Source organism: Anopheles arabiensis, chromosome 2 (assembly GCF_016920715.1).
Source record: "Anopheles arabiensis isolate DONGOLA chromosome 2, AaraD3, whole genome shotgun sequence".
In the NCBI taxonomy this organism is placed as follows: domain Eukaryota; kingdom Metazoa; phylum Arthropoda; class Insecta; order Diptera; family Culicidae; genus Anopheles; species Anopheles arabiensis.
The window spans coordinates 99,611,550-99,634,250 of record NC_053517.1 but is presented as its reverse complement, the minus strand read 5'-3'; the positions used below and the strand labels follow the sequence as shown (position 1 = coordinate 99,634,250).

General features: G+C 47.1%; 3 protein-coding genes across 10 annotated transcripts in view; 1 reads left to right on the top strand and 2 right to left on the bottom strand.

Annotated features, from left to right (window-relative positions):
• The first annotated feature begins 284 nt into the window (after positions 1-284).
• On the top strand, positions 285-5,633 carry LOC120895266. 2 transcript variants are annotated; one of them, XM_040298450.1, is made up of 8 exons: positions 285-714; positions 1,852-1,949; positions 2,068-2,288; positions 2,362-3,135; positions 3,194-3,547; positions 3,627-4,070; positions 4,149-4,806; positions 4,866-5,633. In XM_040298450.1, exons 1-8 carry the CDS (start codon positions 502-504, stop codon positions 5,518-5,520), a joined length of 3,417 nt encoding a protein of 1,138 aa, XP_040154384.1. In that variant the 5' UTR covers positions 285-501; the 3' UTR covers positions 5,521-5,633. The 2 variants fall into 2 exon arrangements, with proteins under 2 accessions (XP_040154384.1, XP_040154375.1); XM_040298441.1 differs by having other exon boundaries at positions 3,609-4,070.
• Positions 5,634-5,668: 35 nt separating this feature from the next.
• On the bottom strand, positions 5,669-18,446 carry LOC120895280. Of its 7 annotated transcripts, XM_040298506.1 has the most exons (6): positions 17,243-17,433; positions 17,055-17,163; positions 12,236-12,557; positions 10,173-10,701; positions 9,769-10,093; positions 5,669-8,949 (listed from the first exon to the last, which is right to left on the bottom strand). In XM_040298506.1, the coding sequence occupies exons 3-6, from the start codon at positions 12,540-12,542 to the stop codon at positions 7,723-7,725; spliced, it is 2,388 nt and encodes a 795-aa protein (XP_040154440.1). In that variant the 5' UTR covers positions 12,543-12,557; positions 17,055-17,163; positions 17,243-17,433; the 3' UTR covers positions 5,669-7,722. The 7 variants fall into 7 exon arrangements, with proteins under 7 accessions (XP_040154440.1, XP_040154456.1, XP_040154431.1 ...); XM_040298522.1 differs by lacking the exon at positions 17,055-17,163; XM_040298497.1 differs by lacking the exons at positions 17,055-17,163; positions 17,243-17,433 and adding an exon at positions 16,682-17,048.
• A 2,433-nt stretch (positions 18,447-20,879) lies between these two features.
• LOC120895277 overlaps positions 20,880-22,701 on the bottom strand; it is a 42,936-nt gene continuing 41,114 nt past the window's right edge. Inside the window, exon 8 of the mRNA XM_040298464.1 lies at positions 20,880-22,336. Coding sequence (XP_040154398.1) covers positions 22,224-22,336 — 113 coding nt within the window. The 3' untranslated portion in view covers positions 20,880-22,223. The remainder of the gene's footprint in view (positions 22,337-22,701) is intronic.

Below are 22,701 nucleotides of genomic sequence, written 5' to 3'. Positions count from 1 at the left end.
GTAGAACGGATGTAACAAATGCGCACCATACGGAAAGACGCTAAGAGATACACAGCCAAAGCAACACGCCATTAGCCGTTGCGGCGTTGGACACTTTCGAAAACACAGCGTAACATGGCTCTTATGTGTGTGTTTTTTGTTGTCGCCCTATTCCCGCACATTTCGCGCTGAACGATATAACAACCGCGTACCCAATAGTGTCCCTTGTTGAGCCTATCTTCCTTCCACTGTGGCAGTCGTATGGCTTCCGGAAAGCCGTTGTCGTTATCCCAAGAGGGCCGTAGGAAATCAGTATCAACGCGACTTTCAAACGGAACGAACACGCACCTACCACAGCTCTGCGGAAGTGACTCTTAGCAAAGCAATTCGGTTCCCGTTTTTCACAACCTATTGCAATACCGCGCCAAAAACGTGAAACGTGTCCGTGGTTGAAAGGTGGAATCTGAATCCTTTTCGAAAATAGAACCAGTACCCAAAATCAGGATTATCGCGAGTTCGAGTATGCTTTATAGTGGCCGGTTGGCTAAACGCAATCCTTGCTCAGTTCCGTTCGCTATCGCACTGCTAGCGCTGTGCCTGTGCCTCTCGCCGGTCCAATGTTTGCCGAAAGTGTTCCGGAGCAATGAGATCTGCGGCGTGTACAATGGCCACCGGGTGTACTTCGAGCTGGGCGATCGTGGCCAACTGCAGGCGACCAATGTGTCCGTGCCTTACGTAAGTGTCTTCGCGGTGGTGGTTGTGGTGCAATGCAATCGATTTCTGTGAGTCATTTAAGGCCGTTAATTGGATTACAGTGCCAATTATAACGCGTCAAACGCGGCAAATGTTGTAGCGCCAGAAATCAAACGGAAATGTGGAGTGATCGATGACGTATTCATGAAGAACGTACTGTTTTTCAATTGGTTTCAAAATTCAACCTCTAGTGGACTGTGAATGCATGTGGGAATGAAAGTATTGGATCGCGTTTGCTGCAATTAGCGTCTTTGGTTGGCACTGGATATACAGTGAGTCGTATACGGTGACCTAATGGACAATGGCTGCATACAAAGGTCAAGGCTTATAAGCTGGCTTAGAAGTACTAAGACGCACCAAGGACTGTTGTTATCTGAGGCGCGTGTGTTACTTTCAACGGATGAATGACGGTTACCTAAACGAATAGTGGAAGTGAAGTGCAAAACAAAACATGTGAAACATATAACCTTCTTTAGATTAGAGTATAGCGGCTCTGTATCAATATTGCTAGCGGGAAATAGAATACAGTAATAACTGGACACTGCAGAGTTGGTGCTGTAGTCCAGCTGTGGAAACCATGGCATCGCGTCTTGCTCGTCCTGTGTTCAAATCTTGTACAGATCGAGTGCACCAACCTCTTAAAAAAACCAGTCAAAGTTAAAATTTTTGATATCAAAAAGAAACGGAACTGGTTAGGCTTGGCAGAGACAGTAGTAGAATATCCTGGATATTATGATACCGGATATAATTTAATGAGAAAGGATCAATATTAAAATGTTCGTCAAGGATGCGTTTTTACTCCCTTGATACTCTTGGAAGTCAGGTTGATGCTGTGAAAACCTGTGATCCCTTGTACTTAATGAACACTGGCACAACAGTTACCTAGTATAAGGAACCATAACGAACGACACTGACTTCACTGAATGATCACCTCAAACACAAAACCTGTGATATTCAGTTGTTTTTAGAATACAGTTGGACGTACATCTTGTCTAATTCTATTCCATTCCAAGCCTAAATTGAATCATTAGAGAGATAAAATATAACTAAATAACGGAAAAAGGTCTTTGCCTATCCCTAATGCGTTATGCATTCACCATTTTTCCTCCAACCTTCCAGATCCCTCGAGCCGCACTCGTCAACCAAACGTTCGTCCCCAACGTCTGTACGCTCGAGCTGGTAACCTGTCCGTCGTGCAATTTTAAAATCTCATTAAGGTAAGCACCCAACAATCAACACTTGCCCACTTGGCGCTTGGCCAAAACGGATCAACCATTCAGGGGGTGTTGGATAATAATTTTAATCCCTATCGATTGTTGCCACCCCGTCGAAAAGCTACTCGAACTTCCCAGCCAAATGTTCGGTGCATAATGAGCCACCGTGTCGGTGCGACTATCTCGAGTTCACCGAGCCACCGTTCGATTCGACGGAATACACCGGTCGGCGAAACTGTGGCCACGACGTGGTCTACCAAACGCAGACCCGCTCCGTGCTGATCAAGTTCGTCTACTGGAGCAACCACACCCATGCCTTCACGCTGGAATACGTTGCGGAACGTAAGCAGTTGGACGCGTTGGACGAAGTTCCCGGAGAGAGGGTCCTAAAGCATTCCTTTAATCTTTTCCGCAGGAAATCGGGAAACGATACAAGCGAATCCTGGACCGGCCCAAAACATCACCAGCATTAACAACTATCTGCATCATCGGATCATCACCACACCGTACTTCCCGTCGTACTATCCGCGCGACTTCGGCAAAGAGTACGTGCTCAGCTGCAATGTAGAAGCGTGCCGGATCAATGTGATCTTCAGCGACTTTCAGCTGGCCAAAACATCCACGATGGAGTTTTACGACTGGAATGGGCAGCGGTTGGGAGCGGTATCGGGATCAATCTTTCGTCCGCCCGTCTTCCAGAGCACCGGCCCGTCTATGATCATACGGTTCTATGCGAACGGTGGCTCTGCGCTGGGATACCGGGCGCTGGTGTCCTTCCTGCACGCTACCAGCGCCTCGGACGTGGCTCTACACCCGAACACGAACTGCGGCGGTGTGGTGGAAAACATTGGCGGCGCTATTACGATGATGAAGATGCTGAACAATGCTAATGAGAGCCGGATCTATGATTGTGTTTGGTTGATCAAGCCACCGAACACGTACGCCCACCTGAAGACGCATCTTTCGCTGAAGGTGGACACGTTCGAGAAGCTCGGCCCACATTCGATGCTGACCATCATACAGGGTACGACGTCGGACGGGACGGTGCTCAGTGTGACGAAGGCGGACAGTGCGCTGGTGCGGAAGGATCTCGTCGTGCCGCTCACGTCCGGGTTCTATGTGCATCTTAGAGCCTCCTTTGGACATCTGTCACGATTGGCGCTAGTCTACTCGGGATTCAGCTATTTGGGTAAGTGGTCTGATCGTATGCTTTCTTCGCACATATTTGACACTTCTTATCGGTCCAGATTGCTACATGGGAACTGAATTTCTGTGCCAAAATCGAAAGTGCATCCCGATACAGCTGCACTGCGACGGGTTCGACCACTGCGGCGACAACAGTGACGAGCCGGAGAGCTGCGTCCAGGAGTGGTCCAGTGGTCCGATGGATCGTCGCTGGTACGCCCACACACCCAACTACTACTTTCCGAAGATGGATCGCTATCCAGATCTGCGTACCGCCACGATCATCTTCATCGCGAGCAGTCTCGGGCTGATCATGCTCATCTCGGCCCTCATCGTGCTGCTGTATCGTACGGGCAATCGGGCCCGCCAGCAGCGGGAACTCCAGAGCCAGCTGCAAACGATCAGCGAGCTGTTAGGTAAGTAGACTGCGCCCATCTCTGCCCCAGCCGCAGTACAGCATGAAGAATCCATCCATAGTGAGCGTTATTCATGTAGACAGCAACAACACGCACGGCGCGGAAGAGCTGGACGACCCGCCGGTTTACGAAGCGCCGCCCGACTACGACGAGATCATCAAGGTCGGCATGGACGAGGAGATGAAGCGGAAGCGCCGGCGACGTTCCTCATCGTCCGCCTCGGGGCGTCGCAGCCGGATGAGACGATCGCGCCGCCAGAGCAACACGTCCGAGGTACACAATCCCATCCTGGAGGTACAGCTGCCCCCGGAATCGGACAGTCTACCTTCCTCGAGTGGCTATTCGATGGGCTTGGTCGTTGCTGGCGGACGAGATCAGGGACCGACATCACCACAGCCGGACAGTGACGCCTACGATCGCTACTCCGATGCGGACCTGGATGGAGAGGATTACGATCTGCGGCTAGCGAACTGGAGCACCCTGGACGAGGGCGGTGACTTCTTGATCAGCTCGCGCATACTGGGTAAGTAGAGCGGCGTAGGCCGATGCACTCGGAACGTCCTTCAAGTGTAAGCTTTGACGTTTAGAATGGCGCTTACAGAAACTCCAGCGTCGACTGCGGGCCCGATCCAGAGCGTTGTCAGCCAATCCACGTCCAGCCCGCCACCAACGTACGACCAGAGCAATGCCCGGTTTTTCGCGCTCCATAGTGGCGCCCCGCCAGCGGCCAGCAGCTGCGCTACGAACGGCGGCAGCGTATCGGGCAGCCATCCGGAAGACGCTGTTCCGGTCGCGATCGGAATAAACTATCTACCTGCTAATACAGGCTCTTCCAGTGCAGACTCATTGACCCATTCGCTTCCTTCCAGTACCAGCTCCACTGTCCCGATGGCAATGCCATTTGCAATTAATTGTGATCTAGCAAATAATGATCGAAGTAGTATCGGTGTTACTTCTACTACTGCTACTACTACTGCTACTACTACGTCTGCTAGTAATAGTATGTCACCGAGCAGTAATATCGAGCCTTGTAATCGTCCCATCCTACCAACTCCCATCTGGAATGGTTCCGTGCAACCCGATCGTCCCTGGCAAATGTTTGGGGGCAGTTTAGACGAGCCTAGGCTGGTACAGCCCAATCCTGCGCCCTCCGCATCTGCAGTGCAGAACAGTTACAACTCACTGGACTTCAATCAGATGCAGGAAATTGACGCGTACCTGTTTGGGTACGGAAATGAGGCCTCCAGCGGCCATGGAATGTAAGTTGTACTTCGATTGTGTCTCGATATAGCAGAATTTAATGCCTACGGCGTTTCAGATCCACCGGAAGCAGTCAGGAAACGATCGACTCCAACAGAACCACCCAATCACAGCTGACCACATCTGCTTCCTTCGTGCAAAGCTCTTGCCTTTGCGATTCCAGCAGTCCTCCGTCGAGTCAACCACCAAGTATTACCACCAGTCAGTCTGCTCCCATCTCATCCAGCTACGACATGATCCGCCACTACTGTCCAGTCTGTCGCGATCAGCATCAGCAGCACACAGCGGATGGCGTTCACCTCTCCACTCCTGGAGGTCCTCCTGCTCCACCACCGAGCTCTGTGTACTGCGCAAACTGTAACGGGCGTATTGTCACCGTCGACTACCTGCAGACGTTATCGACCAATCACCACGGTACGGAGGCTCTTGATCCGGCGGGCGCATCATCAGCCACCAATTTCGGCAAGTTGTGCAGCTGTGTCGCGAAATTCCCCTCCCAGGGTAACATCACGCGCACTACGTCCTCGGTGGGGATGCTGCTGACGACGCGCACCTTCTCGGTGGACCAGCTGGACGATGGGGCGTTTGCCGGCGGAAGCTTCGGCAATGATCGACGCAGTGCGCGCAGCTCGTGCAGTGCCGTGTCCCGATTCGATGCATACTTCAACGCAAACTTCGGAACGACCAACAACGATCGACGGCATGAGGTTTAGGGGGCGCACCGGTCTCATTCCTTCTCATTCCCTTTGCCATTCCTCGTATTAAATTATCTAAAAATGGGAAAAATAAAATAAATGCTACACTTTTAACGCAGCAAAACAGTGAATTTCGGAGGTAACTAAAACGCGCACACGATCCTCGTTTGTTCGCACTTGATTCTTCTAAATCCATTTATTTTAACTCGCTGTTCTGCTCTTAATAATTCCGCTACTTCGTTAATAACAAAAAGTAAAATAGTGTATTTCATCTGATCTGCGCGTTGCTCCCCCTTTTGCGTTTTGTTTGATTTGCGTCTAACGTTGTATATTTGTTTCTAATCACGGTATCGAGAGGGAAGGGAGGATTGGATTATTTTATCGGATTTTTGTTTTAAATTATTTACAAAACATGGTATCATGCCCATCGAAAGGCAGGAGCCGACATTAATGATCCAATTCTTACGGGTTCTCCATCGGTTTTTTTTCTTCTAAAGGTAATCACTAGCACTCTTTCTCATTAGGTTTGTGTATGCGTGTCCCGTCTTGGGTAGTTCTTCTGTTCTTCTGTCTGTTGTTTTGTGCGATTCCTGATCTCTGTCCGTCTCTTAGTCACTATTGATTCAACGGCTGAAAGCGTATCCGAACGGTCCCACGCGCTTGTTTTAATTAACTATCTCAATGCAATGAATGTATAAATTTTGCCCTCAAATTCCTAAAAGGTTCTATAACTTCTAGTTCACAACATTATGATGGGGCCAAGCCTTATGATATCTACCCCACAGATGAGTAAAAATAGACTCCCGTATTACTTTCTTTCGATGCAAGTTCACGTTCGTTGCTACCCTTCCCCAACATTACAGCCCATTTCGTGCGCTACTAGCATGCTGTTGGTCCACGCAAAAATCAAGTTTACTGATGCTCACGATCATGCTTTTGATCGTTTAGTAAATAAAAAAAGAAAGATTGCTCTCTTTCTCTTCTCATAGTAACAATGAAGGTGTCGGAATATAATCGATTCTGCTTACTAGCGCCTTTGTCGCTTGGGTTTCTTGTAATCTACCAATGTTGGAGAGACACAGCGATTCCACTGTAACTCCAATCCGATCACCACACCTCGCTACCTCACTACGAATTCAATTCGTTTGCAACAGTGCTTTACACTTGTTGCCTGTATTTTGATTATTCACTATTTCTGCTTTGCTACTGTTAAGGCCGGGCTACATTGATCGTACTCCATAGTGTAATTTTTGTGAACGCGTACGCCATCTAGCGGCGGCGGGTTGAAGCTAGATGCTGGCATAATTTATCTGTCAAAAAACGTTTTGGGTCGAGGAGGCTATAATTTTACCCAGTGATGGATAGACATTGGAAGATGGGGAAAAATGTGGCCCAGCGCTTTGTATGAATGACGATTTGTCCAACAACAACAATTAACGGCCTACTTTGTTGCAATTTATGGACGTTTATCAACATTTCCTACGGCAAACAGGTAGCCTGGTCGAAACTTGATGAGACACCAAGTATGAATAATTTTGACACATAAATTATACCGACATCTAGCTTGCGCTGGTCGTCGCCAGATGCGCTAGTGAAAATAAAAATTACGCTTGCGAGTACGATCAATGTAGCCCGGCCTTTACGTTTGCCTAAACCCTACACAATGCTTCGCTAAAGTTCTCCTTTTGCCCATTTCCCAATCACCCATCTTGGCACAGTTTTACAACAGCTTTAGTAAATCAGCTTGCCCTGACCTAAAAGGAACGTCTGAGTAATCTTTTTTTTTTGTTTCTGTGATGGTGAAGTTCGTTAGATTCTAGGTTCGTTTTCTTTACAGTAGTTCTGCTAACGATAATGTCTAGAGAGTTCAAGCGATGAGTTCAATGAGACTCTTAATAGGAGTGGGCTAGAAGATGTGAATACAAATAATTAAATTTCACAAAATAAAGTACAGGATAGGTCCATATCTAAAATGAATTGGAATGGTTTAGGAGAAGAGCTTTATAAGCCGTTTGAAAAAAGGAAATGCCCCCAGTAGGATGGCATATTCCAGCTAGTTTAGGCCGCGATAAAAATTACTAATATCTACGTTACTACAAAAAAAAACCCTCCTTTGTCCCAAATATGGGTTGCCCGGCGAGCACCTTGTCTATCTTTACTGTCATTTTATCTTCCCGAGATCGCCCCAGCTTCACAAGCACCAACGTCCGCAGACCTCACTCAGAACAGCTTCGTCCGCTGGCAGTAGCAGTACTTGCGCAGGTAGTCTATATGCATACACTCGCTCTGGCTGGCGTACTCGTTCAGCCGACTGATCGACCCCGTGATCTCGAACGCATCGCGCTCCTGATAGTGTCGCACCGTCGACTCAAACTTCCCACCGCCCGGCTTACCGTCAAAGATCAACAAATAGTCCCGGTACGGCAGCCGGCCCTTCGGTTCGTGCGCCATCTTAGCGAGCGTGATCGACCCAACCGCTAGCTTAGCGCACGCATAGTTCGCCGTCGTGCTGTTACGATGCTCCTCCAGATCGCGATTCACATAATCAATCACGAACGCGATCGCCCGCTGCACCATGGGCGAACGCTTATCGATCGGCTGGAAGTTGGCGCAGGTGCACCAGTGCGATTCGATGGCCGTCTCCTCGCAGGACCGATTCCACGGTACCTCCGCGAAGATGCTCTGGCAGTTGGGGCAGCTGAGCGGTCCGGGCAGATTGTCGATCCGCCCGGACAGCTCCAGCACGTGCTTCAGTGTGGCGTGCAAATCGTACGGGTTCGTCAGCCGATTGCGATTGATCTTGAGCGCTTGCACTATTTCGGGATGCTCCTCGCGGAACCATTCCGGCAGCCAGATGAAGTTAAACGGCAGCCGTTCCTCGAGCCACCCCGTCAGCAGCATACGAACGGGGCCGAACCGTAGCCCGTGATCGCTGAAAAATACCACCATGCTGCTGTTCAGAATGCCCCGCTCGTCCAGCTCCTCCAGGTAGTACTTCATGCGCAGATCCATCGAGGACGGATCGCTAATGTCGTTGTGGCTGAACGTGTTCGTCCAGAACAGCCCAAAGTACGGTTCGGTCCGGTACTGCGACGCAAAGTCCAGCGCGTACTGGTAGATGTGGTCGGCATAGTTCTGATACCCGAGACAGAAGGTGAGCGAGTTTTTCATCTTCTTCGAGAGGTTCTTCTCGGCCGCGAGCGCCACCGGGCGGAAGTAGTGGTCGGTCGGTTGCGCCACAAACCCGTACTTGTGGTAGTTGAACGTGTTGATGCCGGCCTCGTCCTCGGCGTAGGCCGTCGCGTACCCACTGTCCGCGAAGTACTTCCACATGAACGGGCACTCCTCGAGCTGACCCACCTTCTTCGGGTTGCAGATCGAGTAGGCGAGCGAGTTGTTGTACCCGGTCAGGATCGCCATCAGGTTCGGGTAGGTGTTGTCGTCAATCTGAAGCAGAAACAAAAGAGTTCAGTCAGTCAGTGATCGTAATGTTCTTCTAGACTATTGATGTGGTTTCTACAGCGCACCCACTATTTTTAGTTTGGTTTTGACTCTGGCAATATGGGAACCACTAGTTCTGCTTGGAATCGAAGTCGTTCGGAGTCGTAGTCATCTAGATCGGAGTCGTCCGGAGTCGTTCGGAGTCATCCGGAGCCGTCCGGAGTCATCCGAAGCCATTCGGAGTCCTAGTCGTCTGGGTCGGAATCATCAAGTCTGAGTTGTCCGAAGTCGTCCTGAGACATCCATATTCATCCGGAGTTGCTCAGAGTCGTTTGGAGTCGGAGACGACCGAGTTGTAGGGAGACGTCCGGAGTTGTCCGGAGTCGTATGGAGAGCTCCGCCCGGAGTCGTTCGGAGTCATCTGGAGCCGTCCGGAGTTGTCCGAAGTCATCCGAAGTCATTCGGAGTCATAGTCGTCTGGGTCGGAGTCATCCAGTGTCGTCAGGAGTTGTTCGAAGTCGTTCAAAGTCGTCCTGAGTCATCCAGAGTCATCCGGAGTTGCCCAGAGTCGTTTGGAGTCGGAGACGACTAAGTTGTAGGGCGACGGAGTCGTATGGAGAGCTCCGTCCGGAGTCGTCAGGAGTAGTCCGGAGTAATCCGGAGTAGCCCAGAGTCGGAATCGGAGTCGTACGGAGTTGTCCGGAGTTGTTCGAGTACAGGCCTTTGTTTTGGAGGCCTTTGTTGGATCGCAGTCGACTCCAGATTTTTGTCTACTTTATCATAATCTACATTATTATGTCTACCCTATCATAGACCTCACCGTACCTTATTGTATCCCTTGAGCTCAAACCAGCCCGTATCGTACAGATGCTGGGCCGTGTGGGGCATCGCACGGATGAGATTGAGCCGCGATATGCTGTCGATGCCGATCATCAGCACGCTGAGCGGTCGCTTCTCCGTCCTCCCTCGGAACTTGTCCATGCGCTCGCGCACGCTCGGCTGCGGCCGGATCAGTGCGTGCACGTTGGTGTAGATCGCCTTCTTCGACTTGCTCGACTCGGACACACCGGCCTTGCAGCGTACCAGCACACCGTTCCGTACCGACGGTGGCAATAGGAACGATTCGTTGAACGGGACACACTCTCCCACCCTACGAAAATATTTTGAAAAGGAGCAAGAAATTTTTAGCTTACCAAGGTAATCGCCCTTAAATCTCACACATTCCTTACCAGAAATTCTTATCAGCCTTATCCTTCGTGCCGGCCCGCTCGATGCTCTGGTAGCAGCACCGGACGTACCGCATGTAGTGCGGCATGAACGCGTCCAGCTGGTCCCGGTGGTACCGCACCAGCACCGTGTCGTTGTCAAAGTGCTGCTCGATCGACGTGAGCGGTTGCTTCGGGCTGCACGGCACGAACCGCTCCTTGCTGAACAGCCGCATCACGTCCTTAGCTACCGGGTTCAGGTCCATGATCTGGCAGCCCGGTCCCCACACGATAAAGCCCTTCGGCACTGGGGCGTACGGATCGGTCGGTATCGCGCCGGTGGAGGTGATGGTGTTGTTGTTGATCGCAGGGACAATGTTGTTGGTGGTAGTGGTGTTGGTGGTGGTGGTGGTGATGATGGTGGTAGTAGTGGAGGCATTGGTTTGGGGAACGATCGGAACAATTCGATTGAAGGTGAGTTGCAGTTCGTCTGCGCTCGCGTGTGCAGCAGCATCAGGCTCGTTCTTATGGGTGCATTTTGTTGCAATTTGATCTTTTTCAACGTTCAACATCGTTACGAAGGGCAAGGGAGGAGGGGTGGTAGTGGTAGGGGGTTATGTGTTACGGTTTAGTGCACGTTAAACGGTTAAAGGTTTTTTTTTTAAAGGATTTGTTTAAACGAAACAAACACATTTGCCAATTTTTAAACGAAAAAAAAAACGCACACAAAACAAAATAGGCCCCGGGGGTGTTGTTTTTGATGTTTTTAAGAAATTATTTTTGATTACAGTATTTGTGGGTTTGACATACATCAACGAAAACGTGTGAATTTTGGCGTGCAATGTTAATGTTTTTACATTAAAAAGGCAATTCTCACGGCAAGGGGAACGGTGTTGTATTTGAAATGTGCAAAAAAGATACAAGAAGTTTTTTGTTGGTGAGAGTGTTTGTATGTGTGTGTGTGTGTTTGTATCGATACAAAATTATACATTTTACACCAAAAAATACACACAAAATACACAGATAAATTCAAGGTGTCGTATATACGTGAAGAGATAGAGCGATAGGAAAAGGGAGCAATACGGGGCGTTTTGAAAATTGCATAATTTGGTTTTGATTGCACCATAATAATATGTGTACGTGATATTGTACCGACAAGAAACGAGGAAGGTGAAGGGGGTGGTGAAGAACAATTTTGCAAACAAAACCGCGAGCGAAGATAGGGGGAAAGAAGAATAAAAATGGGAGATAAAAAAGACAGAATTAAACAACCAATCGAGCTCTTTGCGCGTTGCCGCTGTGGGGACTAGCTTTCGACATCGTGGAAGAAAGCAGCGTGTGTGTGTGGGTGTCTGTGTGCACTAGGGGGGAGGGTTGGGAGGAACAAGTGCAGGTTGAGTGTTTGCTCAATTAATTGAAAAGATAGGGAAACTAGCTATCAGAAGAAAAAGGGAACTGAAAACAATTCTAATAAAAGGTGTATGTGTGTATGTGGTTATGGGTGAGTGTTCTAATATCAACACAGCAGACTTAAGCATACAGATCTCTACTACTCATACTGAAGCATTTTTATTTACTTATTTATTGATGTAAGCAGAATACAATTTAATGCTTTGTTGCATTTAATTTTATACAAAATTAATTATATATTTTTTATATTTTTTTGTTTCTGTGTGGAACAAATTTATTCCAATTGGTCGTAACACGATTTTAAATCACCCAGATAACTTGAAAACAAACACAACATCGTAAACCGAAGTTATAATCCAATCACTACTACACATACTCATACAAACACAGCTAAGGATTATTAATAAATTAATGTTGTAAAGCTACAATACGAGTGTTGATAAGCATTTTTCAAATTAATTTCATTTCACTGTCTTATCAACCACAACCCAAAACAAACAAAAACGAACACACACAAACACACTCATAAATAAATCCATGCAAAACAGGCAAACATGCACACCTATCACACACTGCACCACCACACAACCAACCGAACCGATTGATCGTGTGTCCCCCGCTATCCCTTTACTTCCCCCCTCCCCCACCCCTTCTTCTTCTCCCCCCAAGAGTCTTACCTTTTGGTCCGGGTAGGTCCGCATCGTCCGCCGGTATGGTCACGATCATCTGGGTCACATCGGTCCCAGTCATGAAGTACAGGTACACGGTGACGCAAAACAGCAGCCCGATGGCGAGTACTGGCGCCCGGCCGCACCGATCCACCGGGTGCAGCAGCCCGCCGGCCACTCGGCCACCGCCGCCAGCATCGCGCCGATTGTTGGTGCAGGTTGGGGATGGCCTGTGATGATGCTGTTGCTTTCTACTGAGCACCGCCAGTGCGGTGGTCGCAGGCTCGAGCAGTGTCTGTAACACCGATGGTTTCATAGCGGATGCTCATTGCTGGAAAGGAGAGGAAGCGGAATGGATCACACCGCAAACACTGAATTACTCATCCTAGTAGCAACATGGAATCTCTATCCCTTCCCTCTATCTAAGGGGGGGGGGGCAACAACACAGTGATGATCTCACATCAGCTCGCTCGTTCATCTTGGCGGCATTCAAGCATTTAATTTAACTGACCCCCTGGAAATCAAACACAACGAGGGTCTCCCGATTTTTTTGGTACACTCATAAGTCATTTAAGACATAAAAAAACATAACAAGCTACAGGCCGTTTGTGCTATCACAAAAAAATATAACAAATAATCATTTCAAATGCTTCACTTCGTTAGTTTCCTATTCGCTTCATCCCCGGACCAAGTGATTAGAGCGCCCCTCTTGTATTGGGAGCTCTTGAGATTGGTCGGAAAGGTTTTTTTTTTAAACGGTCTTTCCCACCAACGATAAGTCTTTGGAACGATTAACACGATTCAAACATCAGGGGATGTGGCAAAAGGAGCGCAAGTCTTATGTCTGATGTCATGATTGAGGGATTTTTTGTTGGCCAGATATTCACACGACGACCCTCAAGGCCACCAATCACCAATGCCCTCCGGTTGATGAACGTGTGCGAATCTTAGCAAAATATCACAAGAATCTACACAATCCCCGACGGTGAGTGATCGTTTGCCTTTTTTGTTGACACCATCAAGGTCTCTCTCCCTAACATAGTGTTTATTTCGCTACATTGCGAATTTATCCGGTTTCGGGAGGTCACAAAGGTTGTGGTCATTAAAACACGTTTGCCCCAACTTCCTCCGCCGGTGGTAGAGATTGGCGAACATTGTAAACAACTCCTCGTGTTGGTGAGAATCTCGATAATTACTACCGCTGGATCTCGCCAAGTCCAAGTTTTTGATGATGCGATTAAATTCCATTCGTTGCACAATAGACAGCCTTGCCTTTTTTATTGCAACTACTGACCGGAATTATGGCCCGGAGATGCAATCAAGCGTAGTCCAGTGGTCCGATTTGGTCCGGGAGGAGCGCGCGCGATCAAGCACCGAGATATGATCACGATCGTCAACACGACACGCCAACTGGGCGTAATTCAAGACGATACATTCTAAAACTTCCTGATCTGTTCTCAGCCCTTGAATAGACTGGCCGCTGTTCTATGTCGCTTCCGTGAGTGGTGAATGCAGCTGCATCTATTTTTACGCCCCTCTGCTGTATGCGCTCTACTTGGCAACCGTTTTGTGCACAATGCATCTTATTTTCCCAGCTTCCCAGCAGGGTGGGGTTGGGTTGGTGCGTCTGAATCGAGCGCAAAGTGCACTTGCGATGAGAATTGTTGCTATTTTTCGCTTTGCTATTCTATGCACCGTGCCTGCCTTTAATATTTAATCAACACATTATTATAATTTAATCACCACCAACAATTCTTGCCAAACTAAACAGACTCACTCATTTCCCACACCCTTGCCGGGACAGAATTCAATCGAACGACTGTCTGGTGGTATCAACTTTAGGCCCATTAATAATTCATTCCTTTTTGGCTATGGCTACCCCGGCTGTTTGTGAGATGGGGATCAGGGCTTTATAATAATCCTTCTGCCTTCCCTCCCGATGGTGCTCGTTTCCCTTTTCTTCCCCAGAGCAAACTACACGGCAAGTGCAACTGCACAACACTATAGCCATGCTTGCCGTGCCATGCCGAAGGCGGGACAGCATAAAAGCCACGTAAGCCAACGACCGGTGTATGGCTGGGACTAACCATGGGTCGGCAGGAGCTGGGTGACACCGTGAACTTGCTTACCAAGCAGCCTGCAGGACTTTCAGTATCCCTCCTCCCCCCGCCAGGGCCGGAAAATCTATTCAAAGCCCAACTAACGACGTGGCACAATGCATCAATAATTCCGTGCCCTATTACGGGAACCCTTTACAGCGTTCACTAAAGCGCCTCTCTATCTTCCTCCACTTTCTCTTTCGCTTGTGGACAGGTTCTCTTTCCACCGATAGGTTGAGTAATTGCCGGCCCATTCAACACCAACAAGTTTAGCGGGAAGGCTGGTTGGCGAAAATTGAACCAACGTCGAAGGATGCAAAGGAAGGAATAAGCAGTTTTAGTGTGTCCTTGTGTGTGTGTCTCTGTGGGTATTGGTAGACGACACTGTTTGATTAACAACGCCGGATGACTAATACCGGCAGCGGCTGACGTCACCGATAGTGCATGCTAAAGCACTCGTGTTCGTGTCCTTATTATTGAGCTATCCTGGTGGGGATTTTATGCCTTACGGAGGCAATACAGCGAAGCTACTCAATGATGTGTCTCCGGTGCTCTATTGAGCTATTCAGGATGATGATGATGGGACATTATTCCGTTAAGAAGATTGCCTTATATTGGTGTATCTTTTCTAAAAAAAAGTTTGATGACGTAGTTAAACCCTGATATTCCGAGATTCCTGGATCCGCAGTATAAGTCGACTTATTCATCCTAAAAACATTGCTCGAAACAGGCTCAAATCTTGAATGAAAACCGAGTGTACTCTATACTCCGTAGAACTCAATACTATTTTACAGTGTATATAAACTATCCAGTAACCATAGAATAAAGCCCAAGGACCTAGGGACATTAGCTTGTTGAAGAACAAGGACACATTTGTTAAGGAACCAGGCAAGAAAACTAATGCATCGTAAGTTCGTATTTTAACATGTGAAATCAAAGCTATATAATTCCAATGTTTTACTAGATACAGTGCAAATAGCCCAAAAAGTGCATGTTGTTCTAAAGTTTCATGATTGGCTTGGTTAAAGCGAAGATATCAGCGTAACTCAAATCTCTCACTTTAAGGCTATACAGAAAAACACTAACGAAAATGTGACTACATACGATTTTAGCTGAGAACAGACTGTACATCAGTTGAGGATAGCTGCCCGTAGCACGTTACTAGTACGATACAGCGAACGATCAAGCACGAACGGCTTTCGTCAGTTCGTCACCGAACAGTACTTAGACTGTCTAGACTTAGTCACCGTTTTGATTGAATGAATGATAGTATTTATACCAGAAAGGGCTGGAATTAGCAATTACTTACTGAAGTGCACTCGAGCATGAAGAGTGGCGTTCGCAGGCAGTTGCTATGTCTGATAAGCTAGTATGTGATTCTACAGATTAGTTCAAAACACACCTCTGACACTCCTATGCAGTGGAGTTCAGCTACATCACACGAGGGTGTAATACTAAATCTATTATTACACTACAAAAATCTGCGTTTAGTCAAGGGATCTGCTTAACATGATCACCGTATGATCACTTGGGTAATTTATTATCCCCAGATGCATGTTAAATGCCGCTGCCAACCGAAACCGTCAATCATTCGGTCACATTTCGGTTATGAGTTTTTAATTGCAAAACCATTGGGTGGTTTGGCAAACATTTGTCAGGCCTGGGTGATTATTTCTGAATCCCATTATTTTAATTATTCTTATTTTTTTCTTTCTAGATGGAGATCATTCAAGCAATTGTAATGATCAGATATATTCACCCATTACAGCTAATTCAAACAGAATTAGCTGCAAACAGACACGTCTAATGTTTGTTCTGTTTCTATAAGACCCTGTCGAGAGTTCACACGTAAGCCATTCTCTGTATATGGTCAGGTTTTGTCATGACAACGCTATATACGTTACTCACTCAACTTTGACAAACCACCTAAAAAACGAACCCATCATTCACACAGGTATGTTAATGATTGTTTACTCAGCATGTGGTGTGTTGGATTACTGGTTTTAGGCCAACACGCTTTGTAGGACATTTCTACGATTGGCCTCTCTCTTATCGCGTCCATTATAACGTCTAATGCCGGATGATAACTTTTTCCATGACACTTGATGACACACATTCGATATGATCGAATAAAAGCGTGATAATCTTTCAATGTTTATCCGATGAAAGTAGTCGGTAGATCCGTTTATGATATCCGACACGAGCCTTAATTCCTAAACACCGATAACCGTTGAAGAACCTCAACTCGTGCTTAACACTCTGTCGGTGGGTGAGAACAACCGGCATTGTATGCATTTTTGATGAACACGGGCCATTAGGTGGTCGAGACTGCCGACAAACCGTTTGTTATACTGACCTTTTCACATTTGGCCACTGACAGTTGCTTCCCAACCTACCCCACATGGCATTAAATCTGTCTACACAACGGACACACTGATTGATACTACACGAACACCTCACAAAGGACAATATACTGAGAGCGACACTAAATACGCCCGGGTCACGCTATATCCTGGGTCACCAAACCATAACAAACTGCGTCTTCCTGCCACCGACTTGTTCCGTCGGTCGTGCTATCTCGGCACTGAGGGCACAAGCACACAGACACACACACGCGACGTCTTTCGTGATTAAACGCTCATTACAGACTCTCGCAGGACGTTATCTCGACATACGCCAACCCAACAGAGATGCACGGCACATCTCGCTGCGCGTTGAACCATACGCACCAACGGAGAAGCATCACAGCAGCACGCTCTCTTGTTGACGTTGATCGGGACGTTGAATCGTATTCGTCTACAATTGCATGGGAAAAATCGCAAATCGCTTACACAAGTACTGGGAAAAAGTGGACAGAGCGTGAGCAAGGAATTAACTTCACGGACGCAAATTTTAATTTTATAAATAAATCACTCACGGCACGGCACAATCTGTGAGCACTGCTGCGAGCGCTACAAGGCAAACGTTAGTGTCGCCAATTTTTAACCGCCTTCCGTTACCCCATCTGTTTTCTCGGAGGGTTTGAGTGGGAAAATGGTTTAACGAACAACAGCTGGTTGTCACGCGTCAAACATGTGGAGCATCATTTACTGCACTGGATGCTGCGGAAAATACCTTTACGCAAGCCGAGAACACGAACAGCTTCGCACCTCATCTAGAACGCGCGAGCTGCAGCATCAAACACACACTCTCACACACACACACATGTATCATCACAGCGCGCGCGTCACAGCACAAACATCGAGCGTCGGTGCGGCAGCGGGCCCCAACAGAATTCGCACAAGCCTACGCGAAGCAAGGCCTGTAATGAACTGAGCAGCGCTATTGAGCATGGATGCTGCTTAGGCGACGAGATCTCGCGCTATATTTGCACAGTCTGCTTCGCTCCCTCCACTGCTCGTCGCCCATACGCAGCTGTGAGGGAGGTTTTTTGCGCGTTATTTTTGAGGGAATTTGGGGAAGGGATGGCAGCATAAAGTAAATAAAAAAAAAACAGGAAATATTACTGTAAAGGGAGTAAAGAAAGAGTGTACGAAACACTGTTTAGAACAGTATTGCCGTCGCGTTGATAACACATTGTAACACAAACTACACTATCTTCTTCTTCTTCTTTGCATTGGCGTTTTGTTACATCAACTCAGCATAATTGCTTAAAGAATCACACTTTACTTCCATCCACTGTCTATGGTCGGTAGAGGACAAACGCAGCATAAACCCCTCACTCTTTCTCCCTCCCTGCCCGTTCGACGCATCTTCTACCTACCTACAGTACGCAGCTTTCACAGTACGCTCACAGAGGACGCAGCGCAGGAAGTAGCTCCGGCAGCCCGAAGAACCATCCGGACCATCGGTACCAGCTAGCAGCCAATCAAGGAGTAAAGGTTGTGGGTATGTTTTTTAAAGGATTGCCATTGCCACCTTCGGATTGACGGGACTGTGACGTTTCGTTAGGATGTTTTTATGCGCTACACGCAATTAGTACAGCACTGGGACGACGACGGCGATAGGAGCCTTCACTTCCTTGCACATCCTGGAGCAAAGGAGGGACACACGCACACCAGGGGACGGGCCCGCTTTTGCAGACGCAGTACACGTACAGAGCTTGGGAACTTGGCGACCGTCCGATGAATACTGATACTGAGGATACGTTGGTAGTTTGTTTTTCGCAGCCAGTCCAGTTACACTTATACACGCTCGCACTGGATGGGCTTCTGCGCAGTAGGACGCATCAGCGGCGAGTGCTCTGTGTTTGCCACGTGCCAGAGAAGGAAGGCGATGTGGCTGTTTTGGAAGGAATTGTGAACGTTCTGGGAAATTAGTTCATTATAGAAGTTGGCTAGCGAAAGGAACTTTGTGCGTGTGAGTGGTTGAATGTATTGTTTATCGTTTAGATCAGTGGTCGGCAAAACGAAAGCTAAAGTCAACCGTGCGCGTCGCTTACAGTTACCTAGGTGGATGCTCTGATATTTGCTTAGAACTAGAATTAATATTGATATTCCAGTGGCACTATCCAATAGCATTTTAAACCAAATATGCTTTTTTCGAGATTGACGCACCTACTGTTCCATAAAGTTTGCATTGTTGTTCCATAAAGTATCATCTAATTATTCAACAATATCAAACAGAGTTATGTAAACTCTTTCCACAGAGAATTCACAGAGAATTACAGTTAAAAGATAAAGACTTCATTTTCACCTTCAATTGTGATTAGTTGATTAGTTAGTTAAAAGTATGCTTAAGGCAAATGGACGCATAGCAAGTGAAGGCCAAGGGATATAGGACAAATGTGAAATAGATTATTATCAATTAAGCATGTACTTATAGGTTAAGCCGTCATAGACTTCAGACGCACTCCAGGGAATCTGAGTTGTGCGGTAGGAAAGCTGTCGACCAGCCATTCTATAGCCTGAGGATGCAGTTCCTCTCAAAGAATCTGTTGAGAAGGTTGAAACTAGTACTATATCCTATCGTTATGGTACTAGTACTTATATAAGCCATTGAGAATTAATGGACTCTCTCGGAATGGTCTCTAATATTTGAGGAAAGTAGCAGATGCGTTTGAGAATAAGATGCTCAGCAGAATTGTGGTCCCAGTATGTTGGAAAGGACAATAGAGGAGAAGCTAAAACGATGAGCTGGATGAGCTTTTCGGTGCACTAACTGACAGACCCCAGTGAGATGAGTGAGAGTAGATCCGGAAGACCGAGTCCGCCTACGGAAGTTTTAGGCCGTCTACAAGGACGGAGAGGACGTGGTAAACTTAAATCGAGGTGTGAAGATGCCGTGAGTGTATTAAAATCGGGCAGTACACACATTTTTATCACCATAACTTCTGCGATTGTCGCACGAAGTTCTGCTAGACACAAGATCGTGAGTGAACACTCAGCAAACCAAGGCTGCAAAGCGGTTGTTGCGTTAGATAGGTAAGTGGATAAGTACTATCAATTAATTCGCTCAAGTGATCAATTGATTTGATTTGATTTGATTACTCTGTTTGCTTATAGATGACAAATCTGTCCTATATGCTTGAAATGTACTTTACCTGTTTGAAACATTGGCTCATGCTATAAGCATAGCTTAAGCAACCCTGTAAAACGACGTAGATTAACCACGGAGCAAACACTGAGCTCTCACTTTCAAAAGGAGCGGCCGCTCTATCGCTGTGGCGCTCCGCTCAGTTCTTTGCCTTCTTTTCGGTGCCAAACCCCCCGCAAGCTGCGATGATGCGAGCAAATTAACTGCAGTTCATCTAATAATAATTTCTTAATGGCACCATAAACGCTAAACGTTATATCCGCTTCACCATAAACTATAACCGCATGCAGCGTGTATGCTAATACCGTCATCTCCGTTGGATAATTGTAAAATCCGTCATCGGCAGACTAGCGAAGCGACAATTTCTTATTTTTTAGGAGATTGCTTTGAAATTTGATTTGGATTTGTGAAATCTACGCTTATCATATGTATTTCTTTTGATTTTTTAGATTTATTTTACTGAAATCTCTAACATTTTCAATCACACCAGACGTAACCAGCTTCAATCTGACAGCACTTGCGACTGTTCGCTGTCCGCTGTTTTGAAGAGGGTCCATAATTCTTGTGCGTTCAGAAACCGTGACCTTCTCAATCATATTAGCCGGGCGGAGAAATATCGGCCATTGCTCAATTTACGCTGGCGCATGCTCAATCGACTGTTCGCAGCGCAACGCAAATCAGAATGGTGGGCTGTATATGCTCCCAGCATCCAAAGTCTAACTCATAACTTACTTGTGTATGTGTGTGTGTGTGGGGGTGTGTATCCACCCCCGAGAGCAGCTTGCGCATGATAAGAACGACCCGAATTGCCTATGCTTAAATGGATGTACGCAAAAAACAACAACACAAGCGATCACCACTGTTGCGGCTGGATCTGGGTTTGATTAAAATTGCAAAGCGGAAGCTGTTCGTACGAGACGTACTTACACGCTTACTCGTTTCCGTAGGCGAAGCGAGGGTTGAGGGCAAAGAACAGCAGATGCGTTGTGATATATAAGGAAGTGATAAAAAAAACGAAGTTTGATTAAAATTTGTATTTTACACTGCCGCCAGCGCTACTACGGGCTACGATTTGAAAAGAGAATATTAAATTATTACTTCGGGTTTAGTTCGCTATGTTCGCTTCTAATTGGCCTAACGCTCTAATCTCTAACGTGCACTATCTTCACAATTGATAGACAGCTGTTTGTCGATGTAGATAGAAACATGGCCTGTTTTTTTTTAAATATTTTGATACATTTTGACACTGAGTAATCCGACCCCAAAAATCGGATCGTGGGAAAAAAATATGAATACTTGAAAGCAAATAAATAAATAAGCTAAAACAGACGCAATCAGGCCTCGCCAGACTATTGAAGTGCATCATTCAACGACATGCAATCGACAATCCAAGTATGTCTGTGTGTTTGTGTATGTGTAAGTGTGTTTATGTCGGCACTTCCTTTCCTGGGAAGAAAGCCACCCTGTCCTCCTCCGAAATCGTCGTTGAACCAGGCTTTCAATAGTGGAGCCTAAACCTAACAAACGCATTGCTACAGTCGTTGGCTTATCGTTCTGCTCGACAACGACTCGTTCCTTTCTTTTTTGTGTGCTATCCAATCTGTTTTCTTTAACGCTTATCAATAATCTTCGTCGGCTCGTTAGACACATAGAGTAGTTAGAAAATGATAAAAATAAATAATTTTCCACTTCCACATAATGTCCCGCCGCGGTCGTTTGTGGAATCGACGAACGAAAAAAAGGGATTGCCGGTTCAATTTATTGTTTTTTGGGCCTATCAGCACATTCAAACCGTGTTCCTTGTGGCGTAGATCCATTAAGATTTCTTTTTTTTCTTCTAATGTTTACCTAACCTCTTTAGCCGAAGTAGGTAAAACCGGAAAACCGCTTCTTCGTATTTCCTCATGATCGCTTAAAAGTATGAATCTATCGCACCCTGTCCCTACTGTAACCGTAACACACGCTAGCCTTACTAAACGAACGATAAATAGTTAGAGAGGGATGATGTAATTATGCTTTCTAGTGTTAGTGTCCGCTGCTAAGCTCTCTCCTACCTTCGTACCACGGTGCGTTACGCATTGAGTTACGCATTTACTTAATTTCTAGTATCCGCTTGCGTGCTGTTGTATCGATAGTGTTCGCACCACCTCAACACGGGTATGTCGTATAAAATGTTGTCTCCTTAAAAGGGACAAGCGTTCAGCTCGCCCCATTGCGTCTTTTGGACCTTTTATTTACAAAAAAAAAAATCAGCACAATCAGCGTGCTGCCGAGTGGAGTGGAACCGCGAACCTATTTATGGCCGTTCGAGCCGTAGCTGCGTGTAGCCACTCAGCCCCCCAGCCGGCGGTCCAGCGAGGACTTTATGTTCGTGACCAGTGTCCACCGGTGATGCGGCTCGTTCTACTCCTTGGCTTGGACACGACGGCCGGTACGAGCGGTGCGAGGACGTTGTTGTAGGCAGGCGCCGGGCATCCTGTCCAGAAAAAGAGAAACAGAGTGAAGTGTGTGCATGAGAAAGCGGAAACAAAACACAGCCGTCATGGGGGGGGGGGCTTTTTGAAATGGAAACGTATTTCCGTTCGTGTGGCCATGGGGGTGTACACAAACATACAGAGCTCTCATTTCCCGGTTTGCTGTGAATGTGTGACTGTCGGTTGAATAAATAACAAGAGCACAGAGGGTGGAGTGGCATTTAAAAATCAAACTTTATGAGTGGTCGCGTGGCAGGCAGAGCATGGGGTGGGTGAAATTGTTAAAACACACACACACACACTGAGTTTTATCCCTAACCACCCACTGAGCCACCCACAACGGCATTTCCGTGCCAGGACTGGTGCC